Source organism: Carettochelys insculpta, chromosome 1 (assembly GCF_033958435.1).
Source record: "Carettochelys insculpta isolate YL-2023 chromosome 1, ASM3395843v1, whole genome shotgun sequence".
Lineage (NCBI taxonomy): Eukaryota > Metazoa > Chordata > Testudines > Carettochelyidae > Carettochelys > Carettochelys insculpta.
Window position 1 is genome coordinate 327,911,101 of NC_134137.1, and position 21,342 is coordinate 327,932,442.

The window sequence follows — 21,342 nt, forward strand, 5'->3', positions numbered from 1 at the left end:
AATAAGTGAGTGGCATGGAGGGGGCACTGTGTGGGGCGGGGGGAGTGTTAAAGCAAATATCATGGACTGCAAATGCCATGAACGCAAACAAAAACAAAAATGCCATGGAGGCATTATTCTGAGTAAACTACTGCTTAAAGCAAGAAATGAATAGTTTAAAAATATAAAAGAACAGTACTCAGACAATACTGGACACCCATATAGATGTTAGTTTGTCACGCTTCATTGACCCTCTTTGCTTGGTGGATTATTAAAAACCCGTTACATAAAAACCTAAAAATCACAGTTGTGTCACAAAAATTGTCTATGGCAACCATATTGCCATAGTTGCTCATTATTCTGAATTTATATGAGACAGAACATCACTTAGAAATGCCATGACATCATCTGGGATCTTGTGGAATGAGCTTATACCACTTGAGGCAATATAGCCCAAGCTACTTTGTATGTTGTCATGATCCAGGAAGTCATCTCCATGAAGACTGTGGGTGAAGAGACCACGAGACCCTTCATGTGGTCTGCACAGGGAACAAACAAGATGAGGAATAGAAAGATTCAGTCTGATGAAAAGCTAAACATCACCTGACATCCAGTGTATAAAGACATTTTTCCTGTGGGGTTGACTGCAGCTTGGGTAACACTGGTAAATGAGAGTCCGGTTCAACTTAAACTGAGAAATTGCTTTGGGGATAAAAATTTAGGGTGGGTCTGCAGGGTTTCTTTAATTTTAGAAAACTGCATACAAGGGTGATCCACCATGAAAAATGTGCAGCTCTCTCACTTGTATAGACATTTCCACAAGCAAGACAGTTTTCTGGCAGACAGGACAAAGAATAAGTTGCCAGATGCATGAATGGAGGTTGCATAAGAGCTGTTAAGACAGTAATAAAATCTCACAAAGGTACCAGCTATTTTTGAACTGGCAGAGGCTAGTAACTCCTTCCAAGAACCTTGTTGACTTGGAGTGTTAAAACACCAACTTCCCATAGATAAGTGAATGAAATACTGAAATTGCTGCCAGGGGAACTCTCAATGCATTTGTACAAGACCAAGACCGAAGGTGTAACTGGTACTGCAAGATGTCCTGGGTGCAAGAAAGCTTTGGTTGGACTTGTCAGGTTAATGACCACATGAAGGACCACTTCCACTTGGTTGAATAGGCCATTCTGATGGAGAGCTTCCTACATTAAGCAAGATTTATTGGACCACCCCTGAATATTTTTCCTCTTCCTCATTTAAAAATGGAGCATCCATGCTGTAAGATGCAGAGTCAGAGTGCTTGATCCAGAACCTACCCATAGTACAGAGCAAGGAGGTTGGGATGAAGAGGAAAGGGTAATGGTAAATTAAACTAACACTCTCACTGAGCTTCACAATCAATTTAAATGTGTTAAAAAACAAAATGCTCCATTTTTTCTTATCCATATGGAATCTCATATGGAGTGCAGATGGAAATAGATGTCCTACTTGTATTGGCTCAAATGATTCCATCTCAACAGAAAAGAAAACTTTGCTAATTCCATTCATCATTCATGACAGAAACATGCAAAAGCTCAAAAACCCTGGTAATGCAGCCTCCCTACAGAAACACATCTGATTTGACCAGCCTAACACTTACGCTTTTAAAAAAATATAAAACAGAAAGAATGAAAAATCAGGAATTGCCTCATTTAACATCAAGTCATTTCATGAATTGGTATGGGCTGAACTACGACTTAACATACAGTCTGGGTTGGGGTGTGAACCACCTCAATCCCGTGGCAGTGCCAGGAAGCATTGTGACTCAGAAAGACATAGCTTAATCAGAATTCTGTCTTTCAATCCACCTTGTTCCTCCTGCGTGTGATTCAGAAATAAATGTACAGCCGTCTTATACCAACAGTTAATTACTGTCCACCCCACGTAGCACAGCTACTCTGGAAAGCAATATGGGGAAATGTGTGAAACAGAATCAAGCCTCCGCATATTCTGTGCCAACTGCTGTGGGGAAAGTAAGCCAGTGAATGGCCCTTCTTATTTTACTTAACTGGATCTAAGATCCAAGTGACCTGCGGAAGGGTTAAAGTAAGTTTCTTATTGCCTGTGACTTCACTGTATCTGTGAAAGGGCATAAGTCACAATCTAACTCTCAAGATTTTTTCTAGGTTGCATGTACATAAGAACATAAGAATGGCCATACTGGGTCAGAACAAAGATCCATCAAACCCAGTATCCTGTCTGCGGACAGTGGTCAATGTCAGGCGCCCCAGAAGGAGTGAACCAAAAAGGTAACATCTTTCTCCTGCCATTCATCTCCAGCCTCTGACAAACAGAGACTAGGGACACCATTCCTTATCCATCCTGGCTAATAGCCATTAATGGACCTAACCTCCATGAATTTATCTAGATCTTTTTCAAACCCTGTTATAGTCCTAGCCTTCACAGCTTCCTCTGGCAAGGAGTTCTACTGGTTGACTGTCTGCTGTGAGAAGAAGAATTCCCTTTTCTTTGTTTTAAACCTGCTGCTCATTAATTTCATTTGGTGTCCCCTAGTTTTTATATTATGGGAACAAGTAAATCATTTTTCCTCATTCTCTTTCTCCATGCCACTCATAATTTGATATACCTCTATCATATACCCTCTAAGACTCCTCTTTTCTAAGCTGAAAAGTCCTAGTCTCTTTAATCTCTCTTCACATAGGACCCATTCCAAATCTCTAATCATTTTAGTTGACCTTTTCTAATGCCAATATATCTTTTTTGAGATGAGGAGACCACACCTGTACACAGTATTCAATATGTGGGCATATCATGGTTTTATATAAGGGCACTAAGACATTCTCCATCTTATTCTCGATCCCTTTTTTAATGATTACTAAAATTCTGTCTGCTTTTTTGCCTGCTGCTTCACACTGTTTTCAGTGTGGATGTTTTCAGAGAACTATCCACGATGACTCCAAGATCTCTTTCCTGATTCACTGTACCTAAACTACCCTCCTATCATATTGTATGCATAGTTGGGGTTATTTTTCCCAAAGGACATTACCTTACATTTAACCACATTAAATTTCCTTTGCCATTTTGTTGCCCTATCAGTCAGTTTTGTAAGATCTTTTTGAAGTTCTTCACAGTCTATTTTGGTCTTAACTATCTTGAGTAGTTTAGTATCATTTGCAAACTTTGTCACCTCAGAGTTTACCCCTTTCTCCAGATCATTTATGAATAAATTGAATAGGATTGGCCCAGGACCAACAGTTACCTGTGAAGTTTTGTGCTTTCAGATGCAGGTCATAGAGCTTATGGATATAGCGAATATACATCTCCTCCTTATTCAGTTCAGTCTTATAAAAATTCTGCAATAAAAATTATATACGTGGTCAAACAGAATGTTTGTGGCAATGTAAAATAGGAGAATAAACGGCTGAAAATTGGCGTTGGAAGTAATTGTTAAGTGTACAGAACATACACATCAAAAGTTGTAGAAATACATGCAAGTTTCAAGAAGTTGCGCGTTCACATGTGACAAACTATAAAGACCAGTGCATATATGCCTTTTAGATTTGGTTGAGAACAATCAAAATATCTACAATGTTTTAAAAATTATTCTCCTGCACAAGAGGCAGAACCTGCTAGAACTATAATCCCATGCATATTTTATCTATTTGACGCACTTTACTTGGAAATACCAGTCCATCCATCTAAAAATACATCTGTACTTCTATCAAGCCCCACTGAAACCATTTAATGTTTCATTGAAAGCTCCACGTTGATTTACAAAACTGAAAGCACTCTGGCTTTTGTATTCATATTATAACAAAATGTCTGCTCTACTTCATGTCTACCTTTCACTCTGTGACAGCACAATGCCAGGATGACTTTGGCAGCATTGCAAAGAACTATCCATGTGTTCTAAACAAAATAACCCTGGGGAAAAAAACATGATTTGTTCAGCTTTGGCTTATGCTCATAAAGCTGGTAACTGATGCATAACTATTGGATACCATGTCTTATACACACAAAAGTTTTATTGTGAACCTATGTCAAGCACGTGGAGCAGGTCTTCAGAGTTACTGGCAATTTTTAGATGTGCCTCTCCTAATTACTTATGTGGATGTCATCTAAATCAAATCCTTCATGCAGTTTTGAAACTGTGTCCAGGATGTTCCATATTTCATTCTGTTTGTCAGAGTAGTACAGTCCCTAAAGCGTGTATTCTGAGGTTTGCAGTAGGAGAATGGCGTCTTACATCAGACATTGCCAACACTGTCACCTTGAAGACAGAATTGCAGGACATGCACAGACAGGTCCCAACGTGCAATGCTTAATTTTGGAACCAGTCTGTTCAGATCAAGATTGATCCCTGCATGCTGCAACCTTCATGCTGCAGGGTGCCCCACCACATTAAAGAGTGTGACTGGTTCCATGTTGTTATGTATCTCTTTCGAGCTTTTGGCAAGTTGCGAACATATCCCACTACTGGAATAAATGGTGGATGTTCTTGTCCTATACTCAGATTCTCAAACTGTGGGTTACAATCATGGTGTGAGGAGGAGAACTGTGAAAGAATTGCAGGGGAAGTTGTTGCAGGAAGTTAGAGGAAAAATACAAGTGTTAAGTGTGTATTTTTAAATTGATAAAATGGAGAGACATGATTTCTGCAATGACATGTCCCTTCTAAGCTACCATATTAGTGCAACTGGAGAAGCACAGCTAGCAGTGCAGCATCTGCTAAAATACAAAAAAGAGAAAATATTAAAGATATACTTGCATGTGTGCCCCTGGAATGCAAACCAGCACCAGGTCGACCGGAAATGTTAATATGAGACCAATGAAACGCAAGTATCCATGCATGCTGGATCATGACAAAACAGGACACTGAACTGCAATACCAGACTGGCTCTACTTGCCTCTACTGCTCCTCACACACCTGTATTACATAAGTTACATAGATCTTTGTTGAAGTTCGTTTCTGACTGGAGATGGAACATTCTGTGGAATGGACGCTGGCATGTAGCTGCATCAACAACTCAGAAATAAAAAGAATTTGTGAAAATGTAATGATAAATATGTGACAAACACAAGCCGTCCTGTAGCACCTTAAGGACTATAGACTAATACAGCTACTCTGAAAATATGCTATATGTTTTTCCAGCAACTGATTAAAAGTCTTAATGTGCAGTCTTCAAAAAAGGTACTATTTAGAAATTAGATATCCATTAATGAGGATTTTTTTTCAGCTTGAAAAATTCATCACTAATTCAAAGTAGCAATGTCAACACAGATGTCCTTCACATGTGGTATCTCAATGACTCACCCAACCGTGTAAAGCACAGACATTTACAGGAAATTTAATTCCCTGCACACTAGATATGGGTTCAAAATTCACAGGGCCTGAAGCACCTAAAAAACTGAATACAACACTTGTGCCAGATAAAGCTGTTTTTGGTCCAATGTTAGTGCCACGGTTCAGTAAGTCTGAGAGCAAGTAGTTTAAAAACTGCCCAATTACTTAGCAATTCAACTTGATGAGTCAAACAGCACGTATGGTGTGATGCAGCTCCTAGGGTTTGTCAGATATAACTGATGATTTTGCTGAAGACAACTTGCTGTGCTATAAAGCTGCAACAGTGAGCACTACGGGAGAATGATAATTTGAGATATTTTAGGAAGCAATCCAAAATTTTCATTTTCAGTGGGACTGTTGTATTACAATCTACATAGATAGTATGAAGTCAGCGCAGGTTAAAAATAGTAGTCAGGTCATATAAATCCAAAACACTGCACTTAATGACGCATGCCTTTACAATTGTGTGTATCGGTCACACTTTTGCTGCCAAGAAAATGTCTGGAAAAATGTACCTAATCCTTTATGAAGCTGTTGAAGGAGCAAGCTTCATTAACAAACAACCAGTAAATTCTTGACTATTTTGCATTGCTGTGTGATGAACGTGAATTTATCTAACCAGCAACTGGTTAGTGGAGTGGCTCTCATACAACTGAGTGACAATTTGACTTTTCAGATTACAAGCAGAAATGAAACCATCTCATGAATGATCAGCAATCTTCAGAAATTCACTGTGTGTAGCATGTTAGTCTAGTGTGCAGACATGTGAAGGCACTTAAGCAAGCTGAAACCTTCGCTGAGACTGGAATAGAAATATTCTGTGCATTAGGGTGGAAACATTCTTCGGAAACTGAGAAACTGGTCTTCCTGGGCACAAAAACAAATTGTTAGGTATTTCCTTCTTTCATCATTTACAAAGGGAAAGAGGCAGCTGTTCAGGAGCCACCAGCCTCTTTATGAACATCAGATCTAGATGATCATGATGGGAGGGAGCATAAGTTCATTATTAGCTCCTTTATCCAAGGTACAATTGCCAGTGCCACTGCAAGACAAAATGACAGATCCTTCCTGTGACAAGATGCTGCAACGGACTATCTCTAGGCAAGAATTCAGGAGATTTTGGAAGTTTCTTTGAAGGTGTAGGACTTAGGTTCAGCTGCAGATCAATCTACAGGCCATTTCCACCCTTCTGTTTTTGCAAGTCATGTTTCTTTGCAATGGTGACAATAAAATGAAGTACAATTGTTTTCTGCTGAGGATTACAGAGGATGAGAGGCTGGATGCGAGTCAGCAGTTTGCCCTTGTAGCAAAGAAGGATAATGGCATATTGGGGTGCATCAAAGAAGCATTTCCAGCAGCTCTAGAAAAGCTGTTATTCCCCTATACTTGCCACCGGTGAAGCCACATCTGGAGTATTGCGTCCATTTCTGGGCCCCCCAGAATAGAAAGGATGCGGATGCTTTGGAGTGGGTTCAGTGGAGGGCAACGAAAATGACTAAGGGGTTGAAGCACGTGACCTATGAGGAGCTGCTGAGAGATTTCAGCTTAATTAGTTTGCAGAAGAGAACACTGACAGGAGATTTGATAGCAGTCTTCAACTTCCTGAAGGGGAGCTCTAAAGAGGATGGGTAGAGAGTGTTCCCACTGGTGATAGATGGCAGAACAAGGAGCAATGGTTTCAAGTTACAGAAGGAGAGAAGTAGGCTGGATATTAAGAAAAACTATTTCACCAGGAGGCTGGTGAAGCACTGGAATACGTTACCAAGAGAGGTGGTGGAATTTTCATCCCTAGAAGTTTCTAAGTCCCAGCTTGACAAAGTCCTGGCTGGGATGATTTAGTTGGGGTTGATCCTGCTTTAGGCAGGGGGCTTGACTCGATGACCTCCTAAGCTCCCTTCCAGCCCTAGAATTCTATGATTCTATATCACTATGAACTCTAAAAGTATGTATTTAAATGCTACCCATATTTGATTATATCAATGTGAATTCACTGGCATTACTGTGATTACACCAGCAGTTTGGAGTGCACTGAGAAGTTAGTAAAAAGTATACTTCTCAAACCATGTACAGAATTTTACTATGGAATGTTAATTTCTTAAGTATAAAAGAGAAAAAAAGAGTATTATACAAACCAACAGGCTAACAGTGCAGCCAATCTTTTTACCATCCACTTCTCCCATTTTCATGCAGTCCCTAAAAATAAAATGTAGCAAAGATCAGAACATCTGCATTGTGAGACAGTAGTCCCCGTCCCCTGCCTGTCCCCGAACTAGGAATATCTTTCATTGTGCAGAATTAAGCAGAAGAAAATTAATTAAAACAATACAGCTGAAGATTATTCCGCACTACCAGAGAGCAGAGCCAGATGTGTTTGACCTTATACCTCTTTGCTTGCAGAGGCTGCATAGCCCACCTTTAAATCAGAAGTTAAGACAAAGCTACACAGTTCAACTAATAACAAAAAACAGCATAAGCCTGACAGTCTTGCATTAAAATGATGGAAATTACCATGCTCAGTTACTAAGAAAAAAATAAAAGATATATGTGACTTTTTAACATTTGTGTGTGTGTGTCAGTTGACCACTTAATAGAGAGAAATACTCTATTTAGAACTGCCAGGGAATGCAGTGCTTTGAAAGTTGCTGGACTGACAGCCCTGGAGACCGAAGTTTATTTATGCACAGAAGAGTTGTAGCATGGGCATTTCTCTAGAAGGTAACAGTTTAGTCTCCATGACAACTAAATTATTCAGCTTTTCTCTGAAACTGTAAATAAAGATGACAACTGTGACAGATTTTGATGTGTGGACCTGTCCCTTAAGGTCTGGAAAGACAGTATCAGCCCTGGAGGTTAAGACACTCAACTGTAACTCAAGACATCTGAGTTTAATTATTGGTTCTGTCACAGACTTCCTGGGTGACTTTGAGCAAGTCATACTTTGTGCCTCGGTTCCCCACCTATAAAAATGAGAGTAACCGTACTTTCTTCATCTCTCCTTTGTCTCTGCTGTCTATTTGAATTTAATCTCTTCAGCGTAGAACTGTGTCTTCTTATATGTACTTGTAGTGTCTACCACAACAGGCCTAATTTTGGATGGTACCTCTAGGCACTACTGAAATAGTGCTAATAACAAGTTCACACAGGCTGTGAAATAGCTGTTAGACGAGGACTTTTGGTCACTACCAAACCACAGGCAGATCTGAACCGGTAATCTGCTAGTGTAAGTCTCCATGTTCCAGTTATCAAAAGCCACCAGAATAATTTTGTCGTCAGAACTTTTAATGCTTGCACATGCTCAATATAAATCATGTGACAATTGCTCACCTGTAGTCTAGTAATCTTTCCATTAGTCGAGTGACAGTGGCGATTAATGAAACACCACTTTCTCTCCATGTTTCCCGCTCAATTTTCTTCAGTAGACTGAAAAGAAGAAACCCAAAGCAATTTCAACATTTATTTTTATCTGTCACCATAGAAACCAGTTTACTTTCACCAGAATCTTAAGCACCTTGGCCGTATCTGCAATATTCACAGATTTAATTTTGGACTCTTCTTGCAAGTAGCACAGTTTACAAACAATATCTTACCTAGGATAGGGACCAAAGAGTGGAATTCTAATCCAGGAAGCATTGACAAAGCAAATGGATTTTTAAGTTAGCCAAGTCAAAATGCATATAAATATAATCATGTTTATAAAATGTATAAATATTTTAAAACCTTAATACATCCCCCAGATTCATAACATTTTTTTGTTTTCTTATATGCTAACACTTCAAAACTAGAAAGAAACGGAAGCTGTATGAAAAACTGATTTGTCAGTTGGGCAGCCAAACCAAAATATATGCAACAGAATTGATTTGTTTCCAGCTGAAAATGAATATATTTTAGCTTTCTTGATTAAATGAACAAAGCAAAAATACATTTAGTTTGGGTCCATTCTAAATGAAATATCACCTAGAAATAAAATATTAAAATTGTTCATTTAGAAAATGTCAAAACAAGCTTCTACTTTTTCCAATTTTTTGCTTTTTATTCAGCCAACACTATTCACCAAATTCAACCTCAATTCACAAATAGTTTCAGTCAGCTCCCCAAAACTGCATTTTCTGGAAAATTTACGATTTGACCGAAAAACTTTGTCCACTCTGCTGAAGACTGTCATCTGGAAAAGAATGTCCTACATCTCAAAATTCCCTTTCAATGGGACCTCCAACTGATTTTTGCTCACTTACTCTGCAATCGTTCTGTACACATGTAGTTTAACTAAAGCATAATTACTACAGGAAGAGCCTTTTATTGACAAGTGATTCTTAAAAAAATTCTTCTTTAAGCTAACAATTGCCCATTCAGTAAATACCATTTATGCACTGATAGTTTTATTCCTCTGACATAACTAAAAGATTTTGAACGGTAAATGTACTTTCCTTTATAGGATTACACACTGCACATTTCCTGGAGTAAAAGCAGTATTGTACAGGAACTGGCAGTGACGCTTATAAAGGGGCCCCAACACTTTCCTTTCTAAATCACACATTAGTTGCATATATCTTTGCCTAGTTTCAACCCTTTGGAATCCAGCTTTCCAGATTTCCTCTCTGCCTGAAGATAAGGCTTTTGAACATTTCAGCAAAAATTGTTCAACCATTTTGGAGACTGAGATTTGGATAAAATAGGAGGTTTTGTCAATGCTAAAATATTTTTCTGATCATGTATTTTAAGGACTATAGTGCCTCTGTGCTCTGGTGCATGGATTTAAAATTTGGAATAGTTGTGGGTCCCATCCCCATAAAAACCAATAAATATTTGGTTGAGTTAGGAGCCTCAAAAACTGCTGTTTGCACATGCTCAGCAGGTAAAATCTCAGAACATTTAATCTGCAGTGCGAAGGCTGCAATCGACACTCTCCTTCAACTGCACTAAGCATGCTCAGCCCTGCAGAACTCTCACACACCAGCTTCACTAAGCATGCTCTCTGGCCTCATTTACACTCCCACATACCCAGTGCTCCCTACTCTTTGACATGGGGAAGTGTACAGGGCTGGGAGTTAGGAGGAGACCTACCACTGTCTGGTGTTAATTCTGTGCCTTTCATGGCCCCTATCACGTCTCTCTTCAAAGGCAGACAAATACTCTCCCATTTTCAAAGTGACATTAGGATTCTGGCTCTAATAGGGCAAATCCCAAGCCTTTTTCATTAGCCACCCTGATTTTCAAAATGAACACATGGGCAAACTTAATTCTGGCATTTCTTAACTTTTGAATACCTCCCTTGGCAACCTTAACAGTCTTTCAACACAGTTCTGTATGTAAAAAGAAGAGAATCAAGACTTGTATGTAGCTAGAAGACAATACTGACCACAATCTTCTACCCACATTGCTTAATAATCTTATTTTGAAGAAGGGTATTTCAAACTACACTTACAAAGACCATATGCAGTATGCTTCTAAGAATGGCACAAATCTAATTTTTCCTAGAAAAGGATCAGGCTATTGTACTGGTGCTCCCTGAGCTCCAAAAACATCTGACTTCTGAGCAGCCACACAAACAAAAGTTCACCTGCAGCCTGAAAGGAGCAGGAAAAAGCACAGGTGGTGGCCAGCAGTGTGAGTGCTGACCAGAGGACTCAGGAGGAGCAGGGGGGGTGGTCGCACAGCCAGCATCTGGAAAAAAGAGGTGGTTTCCCCTTCCAAGTGCCGCTTCTTTCTTGCTGGCTGTGTGGCTGCCCCTGTTACTACACAGTACTCTGGACCATGCTCATGCTGCTTGCTGGTGAGTGGGGGGTGGTCCCCATGAAAACTTTTGGAACACAAGCCATTTGTGTATCTGACTTACAGGAGCTCTCTTCATATGTATAAATAGGGCCCTATCTAATTCACCATCCATTCAGGTCAACTGCATGGTCATAAGACTTTAAAAATCATAAATGTCATGATTTCAGCTATTTCAATGCTGCAATTATAGGGATGCTGAGTCCAACAGGAGCTGTGAGGCAGTCACAAGGTTGTAGGGAATGGGGGTTGCAGGACTGCTACCCTTACTTTGGGGCTGCTGCTGGCAGCAGTCCTGCCTTCAGAGTTGGAGAATGGCAGCCGCTAGCTGAGGGTCATGGTATGCAGACAGCAGCACCAAAGTAAGTATGCCATGCTGTCCTTATGTCTGTGCCGCTGCTGACAACAGTGCTAACTGCAGAGCTGGGCAGCTGAAGAGCAGTAGCTGCTGGCTGAAGCTCTGAAGGCAACTCTCCCACCAGCAGCAGCACAGAAGTAAGGATGGCATGGTATGGTCTTACCACCTTAACTTATGAACTGCTGCTGGCGGGGCACTATCTTCGAAGATAGGCATCTGACCAACAACGGCTGCTCTCCAGATCTGAAGGCAGTGCAGAAGTAAGTAAGTATGGCAATATCTCAACCCACCTCTGCAGCTCCCTCTTGGGGTAGGACCCCACATTTCAGAAACTCTGGTCTTCCCCCATGAAATCTGTATAATATAAGCTAAAAGAACAAACAAGACCAGATTTCACAGTTTGTGATGTCTATTTCATGGCTGTGGTTTTGATAGGGCATACTATTTCAATTTGAGAATATGTGAATATATTAAACATATTTATTCAAACTACAAACAGATTGCTTTCTTCAATCTGACAACTTAATGACTCCTCCTTCGCATCATTCACCTTTCACAGATAATACACAGAGCAAACACATAACAAAAGAGCCGCTCAAACACATCACCAGGTTTCCTCATGGCAAGGTCTAGATCAAATTTGAGAACAATGACAGGCATTTCAGTTACGCTTCTGTTCTTTCCTACATGTTGTACCAGAAACTCAGTGCACGCTTCTCTGTGATCCGTTTATCATTGCTTTTCAACCCCTGTAGTACCTTTTAAACTAGGTAGCAGCAGAAGGGCTGCTGGTTACTCAGTCTGGATGCCCCCAACAATGATCACATCTGTGCCTGACTCAGTTCTAACTTTCCTCCTGTCCCGGATATAAGAAGAGCCATACTGAATCACACCAATAGCTACCTACCCCAGTATCCTGTTCTCTGATGGCGGCCGGTGCCAGGCACTTCAGAGAGAATGAGCACCACAGAGCAACTATTGAGAGATTCATTTCCTGTCTTCCAGTCCCAGTTTCTAGCTGCCAGAGGCTTTGGGACACAGAGCAAGGGACTGTACACCTGACCATTTTGTCAAATAGCCACTGGTGGACCTATTGTCCATGAACTTATCTGATGCATTTTTGAAGGAAGTTATTATTTGGTCTGCACAACGCCCCCCGCCCCCAGCACTGAGTTCCATAGGTTGACTGTGTGTTGTGAGAAGCACTTTTGTAAATTTGTTTTAAACCTGTTGCCTATCAATTTAATTGGATGACCTCTGGTTCTTGTGATACGCAAAGGAGTAAATAGCTCTTCCCTATTCACTTTCTCCACATCGTTCATGATTTTATAGACCTCTATCATATCTCCCCTTGGTCATCTATTTTTGAAGCTCAATTGTCCCAGTCTTTTTAATCTCTGTATGTAAGTTGTTCCATATCACCGATTATTTTTATTGTCTTTCTTTGTACATTTTTAACTGTAATGCACCTGCTCCTATCCACACCAATTGCGTCTTCCTGCTTGCTTCTGACCATGGCTCTGACACTTAGGGTGACTTCTGATTCCTGACCCTCAGCTCTGGTTCCTGGTTCCAGCCATTAGGCCATACCACTCATGCCCCTCTCATGACAGAATCAGAATACTAGAACTGGCAGGGCCTTGAGAGATCATCAAGTCCAATCCCCTGCACTCACAGCAGGACCAAGCACTGTCTAGATCATCCCTGACAGATGTTTACCTAACCTACTCTTAAATATCTCCAATAATGGAGATTTCACTACCTCCCTAGGAATTTATTCCAGTATTTAACCACTGTGACAGAAAGATTTTCCTAATATCAGTCTCATCCTCCGTTGTTGCAATTGAGGTCCATTGCATCTTGCTCTATTGTCAGAGGTTAAGAAGAATAATTTTTCCCCTCCTCCTTGCAGCATTCTTTTAGGTACTTGAAAGCTGTGACCAAGTCCCGTCCTAGTCTTCTTTTTTCCAAACTAAACAAACCTAATTCTTTTAGTTGTCCCTCAAGGTCATGTTTTCTCAACTGTTAATCATTTTTGTTGCTCTTCTCTGGACTGTCTCCTATTTCTCCACATCTTTCTTGAAATGTGGTACCCAGAACTGGACACAATTAGGCCTAATTAGCATAAAGTGGAAGAATTTCTTTTTGTGTTTTGTTCACTGCACTCTGGTTAATCAATCTCAGAATGATGTTTTTTTTTTTTTGCAACAACGTCAGACTGTTGACTCATATTTAGCTTGAGGTCCACTATGTTCCCCCTGCTTCCCAAGATCCCATTCTGAGGTACTCCTTCCTAGATAGTCACTTCACATTTTCAATGTGTAAAACTGATTTTTTCTCCCTAAGTGGAGCACTTTGCATTTATCCTTATTGAACTTCATCCTATTTACCTCAGACCATTTCTCCAGTTTGTCCAGATCATTTTGAATTATAACTCTATCCTCCAAAGCACTTGCAATCCCTCCCAGCTTAGTACGTCAATCCAGCTTCAAGCTTAAAAACTACTCAGGCTTCTCCCTTGAAATTCATCGACTGGTCACGCGAGACATTACTATCAGACAATTCTCTCTGTAATGAGATAACTTTTGAATGCTGCAACCACTTAATTCCAGAATTTTATGGTCTGTTATAGGCACCAGTAGGCAAACCCTATTGACTTTGGTAAAAGTCACAAAACTGGAGGAGTGAAATGGGGACAGAGAGAGCTCTTGTGTCTGCTTAGCAGATCCAGCAACTGCAACAATTCAGTAACCATCTACAAACTGAAGCATTGGTTGATGGTAGGCATTAACATGTTTCAGTATAACAACACCTCATCTCAGCTTTACCCATCCTCTTAGTGTAGTTTAAAATGCCAACACAGTGAGTGTCTTGCCTCCAAGACAGAAAGAAAAGAAATGCGATTGATGGGACATGGGGAAATGGGAGGCAAGGGAAATAGGATGCATACACAGAACACGTGATGTGGGGAGTGAATTGGGGACTTGGTATGTGAGGGAGTGGGAATGTGGAGACACAGGGGGAGAAAGGGGAGAACACAGAGTTCCTGGAATGGATAGAGTGGAGACATAGGGGAACACAAAGCCTTAGGAGCTGGGTGGAGTGGAATGGAGAAGGAGAGAATCGGAGACATACAGAGCACTGGCATGGAGGTCGTAGGGAGCTGTAGGGAATCCTCAAACTAAAAGATGGGAGGGTGGCACACAGGGACCTTGTGGGAGGGTATGAGCACCTGGCATATACAGTAAGCTGTCCCTACAGAAGACACAAAATATGTGGTCCTCTAGTTTAATAGCACTGGAACACATCAGTTGCAGTGCACAACCTGTAAAAATGAACAGCTTGCCCTGTAAATTCAGAAGACTGCAGTACTTTTCTACATGTTATTTAGAATGAGAGGCTTTTGGAAAGGAAGGGCTTGCATAAAAGCATACGTTACTTAAAAATAAAGTCAGCTTCTGATCTGTGCAACACCACACAAAGATTTTGTTCTGTCAACCTCTTTTGTAAAGCATAAACATGTATTTCCATGTTACTCAGCTAGGGCCCCCAATTGCCTTCAATTTCAGATTAACAATTTAAAGGGAGATCAAGGGGTTCTTTTTCTGTCTGGATTATATTTGACAGCAAATAGAAGGACTGATTCTTAACCACAACAAAATTATACATGACTCCATCATTAGTACATTCAATAATGACTAAGGCTATCACAGAATCCATGACATCCAGAGACCTCTGCAACATTTTCTGCACCAAGGCTGAAATTGTCCTGCAGGCAGTGAACAACTCGCAGTCGCTGAGGCGGGGTGGTAGGGACTCTGGAGTCCCTGTGCATGGCAGAGCTCCCCACAGCTGCCCAGCCTTGGTAGCCAGTGAGGAGACACCATATTGAACCCTCCTCCTTCTCCATTTTATCACAGATAGTTCTAGTAAAAATCACAGAAAGGCAATGGGCTTACATGAATTTCTGTTTATTTCCCAGGACCTGCCTGTGATTTTTAGTAATATCCCTGGGAAAAATCAAAGCCTTATTAATGGCATGTTGGTGATTGTGAGACAACTATCCTTGGGCCAACTGCAAATGTCTCTGGATGATGCCTGCCAAAAGATGAATAGAAGCAATGTTTTTCCCTTTGCATTTTATAGGAAATTTCATTATAAACATCAAAACCTCAAGCATGCAGCATTTCAAAGATGTACAGTGATGTCTATAATTTGGCTATAAAACATGATGTGTCCTCAGTGGAAAAGTGCTTAGAATTGCTCCAAAACTAAAGTTTACACAAGAATGTGGAGATATTACTATTTTCTTATTCATGACATTGAGAGCGAGCAAACAGGACAGACACCCAAATACTGTTTAAACTGATATAATGTGTCCAGACAATGCATGTGGATTATCTGTGTCCCCTTGACTTCACTCAGTCATACAACTACTAAAAATTATTAGCAGGCAATTTGAAGACTCACATTTGAGCATGTAAAATAAGAGCAGTTCCATTTTCAAAAGCAAAGCTACAACTGTATGAAAACTGTGCTAGTTGTTTCCACTTCCTCGAAATAGTATGCATATCATTTTATTATCTGCTCAGTGTAATCATATGAGTTTTATTTTTAAATCAAGAAGGCATGTGTCACAACCCTCCAAAAAAGCTGCTTAAACTGACAATGGAAGAAGATTTCAGACTCTTTGACAGTGAGAATCTGAGCCTTTGAAATAATGACTACAAAGCCTCTAACATTTTCAGGATTCCCTTTCTTTAAATCACCTGTCACATTAGTGCCCTCCCTCCCACCATGCCCTCCCCCTTCCAGGACAGGTAATTCAATCCTTCTTGTAAATTAAACCACACAATCATTATTAAGCAACTGGGTTGAAAAAATGCTTTACCCATTTATCTACTACCCTTTTATATGTAACTCAAAATCAACAGTCAGTGTTTTCCATAGATTTTCTGAGATCACCTGAAGTCACTTCAATCCGTTAATGACATGCTTGTGCACTGGAGCAAATGCAGGCTTTATAAGTTCATAAAAGAACTTTTTTAATGCTTTTATCTTAAAATCATGTTACACTTTTAACTACAAGATTTCAAAACTTTCTTAGCTTTTCTTAGAGCTACCTGAATGTTTAAAGAATCACTACTGCACAAATTATTTTTTACTATACACTTCAGCTGTCATTTCACTTCATAAACTTCTTTTCCTCCCTGTATCTTAAAGGAATAAGCATTTATTTTGGTATTATATTTTTTTCTTTAATGGACTTATAGAGTATTATCTGTTTGGCATACACCAGGAGAAGAAATAAATGAAGTTGATTTTAATTCTAAAGCAATAAAGCTTAAAAAAAAATCACCTTTTCCCTTCCACTTATAAGGAAGAAACCCAATTAATAAACAAATGCTATATGTGTAAAATAGTACTAGGAAATACATATGTAAAATGGAATCCAGTGGAGGAAAAATATACCACGTTCTAAAGAGACTACATACAGGTTTCCCACATAGGTGAAGCTGGAACTGGGGAGGGGGAGATTAATTAATGTGTTTGTGTCAGTGATGGTCACCAATTTCAGTCCGTGGGGATAATACATGGCCAATCTTAGGAGTTCTATTATAAAGCAAGCATTTGTCCTCCTTCACCATTAGATCATGATGTTAGGAACAAATGATATGCCAATTATTAAAGAGAGACAATGTCCAAAATCATTTATAAACAACATTATTACATGAGAATAATCTAAATAGCCATTTTATAATCCATCAGGAAATCAAGAAGTGAAACTATCTGGACAACAGCAAATTTTGGTCAATTTGCTACTTTAAAGCTCATGTTTTACAAACGTTATGTGCAAAATTTTTGTTCTAACTGTGTTTGACTCACTCACTAAGCCTCTGTCTTTTCTGATTCTAAAATTCATGTTATAATAGAAAACAGTTTATGGTATAACATAGGAAAAACTCATCATTAAAAATACAATAAGGTACATTTCTTCATTTAGAGAAATAGCCTTTACTTCACAAGTTTCAAAAAAACAAAGCATTCTGAGACCACAGCTCTTTTGGCACATTTTGTCCACAGTAATATTTAGCAGTTAATTTATCAAACTGAACACAAGGCATGAATTAAAAACAAATTTATTACTCACATGCTGTTGAAGAGTTCTCGGTACGTTTCATCACCTTTGCCTTCTGACATCAAGCTATCCAATTTGTCAATCAGTTTTGCCTCCACCTGGAACATATATAAAAGGCTTCTTTGTGCTTAAATTAGGTGTGAGCAAATTGCAAAAAATGTTTTTTTTTTAGTAAGAGGTTTTGTAAATGTATTCCTTACTCTTATCGTTAAGAAATGCAAATTTCAGAATAGGTCACTTCATCTTCTGTCATCCCTGAGGACTAATTTAAATGAAGCAATGTGACTTTAAAACTCCAGGCTGAGTAGCATTTGCTGCTGCTAAGGCAGCTATCTATTTATAGAGTCAAACAAAAAAGCACGCAGCCCAACAAGACTGAATTCTTACCGCAGGGCTGCAAACGCAAGTGATTATTTGGACCTTAATATAAAACCAGCCCTCTCTGCTCCACCATCCCACTCTTTGAATTCAGGGATTAACAGTTTGGGGCTCACAGTCGCTTCTGCTACTCCTGAAAACCTACCCTTATTCCAGTGTAACGTACATAGCAGATGCACTGACATTTCAAGTCATTTGTCAAGAAGAGTTGGGGAATAAATGTTTTATAGCTGAAAAATCTTTGCATAAAATATTTGTAACTGCACTGATTATTGAGAAAACATGGGCAAGGCTGCTTTGATTATTAATACATCCAACGAGAATAACCTCCCCTCCAGTAATATAGCTGCTGGTGACTGAAAAGCTAGAAGAGAAACTAACCTATTATTGAAATGCTCTATTAAATCACTAATCACAATTACATTGTACCTTTAAACTAATGATCAACACAGAGAACCAGCAAATCAGTGCTTTGTTTATGCAAAATCTGTTTTTACAATTAGTCCTCCGCAACATTTTACAATAATTTTAACAATGTATTTAAAAAATGTGAGAGGGGAAAAATCACTTATATAACATGCTTCTGCTTTTGCTTAGTTTGTTCTGTGCTTCCGAAAGAGCTCCCACTCCAGTCCTTATCATTGCTTGAAACTAATTCAATAACTTTCTGCTTTGCTTCATTTGAAACAGCAGGAAGGAGAGCACAGTGAAGTGGTTTGAGCAGCCTGAAAAACTGAGTGGGAGCTGAAAGAGCAGATGGAATACTTAGCAGTTCCTTACTTGATGCTTAAGCTAGTGCTCGAGAAGCCAAAATAGCTGGATCCTTACAGGACTTGGTTTGTCATAAAAATCAGTAGTCTGATGGCTGGGCAAACAGAGATCAGATGTTATGTCAGTAAAGCCATCACAGTGTCATTCTTGAGTTACCTCTTCATTATCTTTTTCTCTAATTTATACTATGAAAGTAGAAAAATAAAAGCAACACCAGTGAAGTCAAAAGGAGTTCTGCAACTGACTTCACTGGGGCTAGAATACTTCATCCTCATCTTAAATTAGCCACACCAAAATACTAAACAAACAAAAGCTCAGAGGCCAAAGGTTGCTCAAGAGCCACTAGCTTAGCATTCTTCCATCTTCCCTCCAATCCTGCTCCATCACAGATTCTGCTAACAGTAGATCAGCACCAAGGTTACCTGAGAAAATCTTCCCCACTAAACCACTTCATACACAGTACCTGTTTGAAGTTGCCACTGCGCCTTTGTTCCCAATCCATCATGTCATGGAAAATGGGAATCATTACATTCCGCAGGTCTGGCTGAGGTATTAGTGTCACTTCTAGGAAGGGGCCAATGAGAGCAGGGATGAAGTGAAGTTTGTGTTCCCCTAAAATAAAAAGTAAACTGAATGTGAATTGTATTCACTCTTGGGTGAGTTACCAAATGATTCAAACTAAACGATGAAGAATTAGGAAATGGTGCTCTACATGTTCACAGTTTGGTTGGCTGATAGCATGCCTGGCATGGATTATTTCTCAAACCCACGCAAGGAAAAGGAAGAGGAAAAGCCACAGAAAGAGCAGAACAGAGGCTCAACCTGATGTATCATATTTTACAATGGAGTTCTGTAGGGCTGCTCTTTTGTCCTTCTGGTCATCTGCACAGGTCGAGCACCTGCACCTCCCATCGCCTGCTGGACAATGGGGCAGCAACTCTGCAGGGGAGGGCTGTGGGGGTAGAAGCAGTGGGGGCAGGAGCAAGGCTAGGAGGCTAATGGGGAACAGCTGGAAGAGGGAGTGGTGCAGTCCCCTGAGCTGTGAGCCAGGAGGCAGAGGAGGGGATGGGGGATTGGGGTCACAGGTGCTGATCAATGGAGCAGAGTGCTAGAGGATTGGAGCCACCAGAACCGGGGAGCAGACAGAATAGCGGGTGGGAGAATTCAGCTGCCAGGCCAGGAGATGGAGCAGAGAGCTAGGGAGCTTAGGGTTTGGGCCACCAGGACAGGAGGTGGTCAGAGCAGGGGGCAGGACGCTTCAAGGGCTTGGGGGCACTGAGGATTTGGGCACCAGGGCTGGGAGTTACAGCAGGGTCTGAAGGACTGAGGAATTGGGCCACCAGGGCTAGGAAGTGGAACAGGGGTCAAGGTATTGGGTCACCTGGGTCCAAAGGCAGAGAGAGAGCCGGGGGGTGTGGGATTGTGGATGTGTGAGCTGGGACTGCCCTCGGTCATCACAAGGCACAGGCAGCACGGGGCACTGGTTGATCTGGGGAACAGTGGTGCTCCACATTTACCGGTGTCCTACGCAGCTGCATATCCTCCGTATTCATAATGACATACTTGGAGCTCAGAGCTCATGAATGATGCCGTGTTGTTCACTCCCCATGCTGTTTTTGTTGGAAGGGGCAGAAGGAGAAATAACATGTTCAATGGGTATAGCTTTATTTAAGACTGTTTTAAGAGCCATGACAGTTAGGGCATCTTTTGCAAAAAGGCTCTTCCCTTTTGCAGGTACAAATTGCTCCTGCACTTTTGTGTTTCCAAATAAGGTTTACTGCTTGACAGCATAAGCACATTAAGCGGAGGCACCAGTACTCAGATTTGCAGCCACCTTTCACTTGGTGAGCACAAAAAGAGAAGAAATTCTGCCTGCAAAAATGGATGCTAGGACTTTTTTTCTCAAAATGTTTTGCTTTAGAAAAGAAGCTGACACCTCTGCCATTAACACACTGTCTCCTACTTGAACGTTACAGATGGCATCCAAATAGTAGGTACATTTACACAGTGTAGCGTAAACCTCCAAAATGCGTGATTTCAAGTTGAGCTTAACTTGAGTTAATGCAAGTTAAGTGCAACTCGAAGCTGCTCTACGGCTGTCTGCCTGCCTGGTTTCCTCTACCTGGGGGGAGCTGGGCAGGCAGCCGCAGTGGCGCAGCTTCTTCCCGGCTCCTTCAGCAGGAGGAAGCCAAGGAGAAGCCATACCTGGTTCCCAGAGTGGTGGGGAGCCAGGAAACTGACCAGCAATGTGCCCATGGCTCACCAGCTGCTGCACTTGTCAGTCTCCTGGCTCCTGAGTTACATGAAAATTGAATTTACATGGAGGTTGCCAAAAACACAGCCTCCGCATAAGTCAGGAGTCTACTGCATATATTGCACAAGGGGGTGAAATTAAATTAGGAGATTTAATGTTAGCTTTGAATTGTTTAGCTTTTGTCATTAGTAGAAAGGTCTTTTGGTGTCTTACACTGTCTGTCGGAAATGATAAACTTTGTAGCGGGTGAGCTTTTTCAATAGTAGCTATGTTATTTAGGGGGCACAATGTAAGCTGAAATTTCTTGTTATATGTTATGTATTTTAATGGAACTTGTGTTCTTAGGTCTC

The 21,342-nt window shown here is 40.5% G+C and overlaps 1 protein-coding gene across 4 annotated transcripts in view; it reads right to left on the reverse strand.

Moving 5' to 3' along the window:
- Positions 1-21,342, reverse strand: part of DOCK4 (dedicator of cytokinesis 4) — a 381,443-nt gene that overhangs the window by 39,680 nt on the left and 320,421 nt on the right. For all 4 annotated transcript variants that reach the window (XR_012648259.1, XM_075014636.1, XM_075014626.1 and 1 more), the window contains 5 exons: positions 19,202-19,350; positions 17,602-17,687; positions 8,648-8,743; positions 7,456-7,516; positions 3,239-3,332 (listed from right to left, as the gene is read on the reverse strand). Coding sequence is in view for 3 of the 4 variants with exons in the window: in XM_075014636.1 (XP_074870737.1) it covers positions 3,239-3,332; positions 7,456-7,516; positions 8,648-8,743; positions 17,602-17,687; positions 19,202-19,350 (486 nt within the window). In the remaining variant the exon portion in view is untranslated. The remainder of the gene's footprint in view (positions 1-3,238; positions 3,333-7,455; positions 7,517-8,647; positions 8,744-17,601; positions 17,688-19,201; positions 19,351-21,342) is intronic.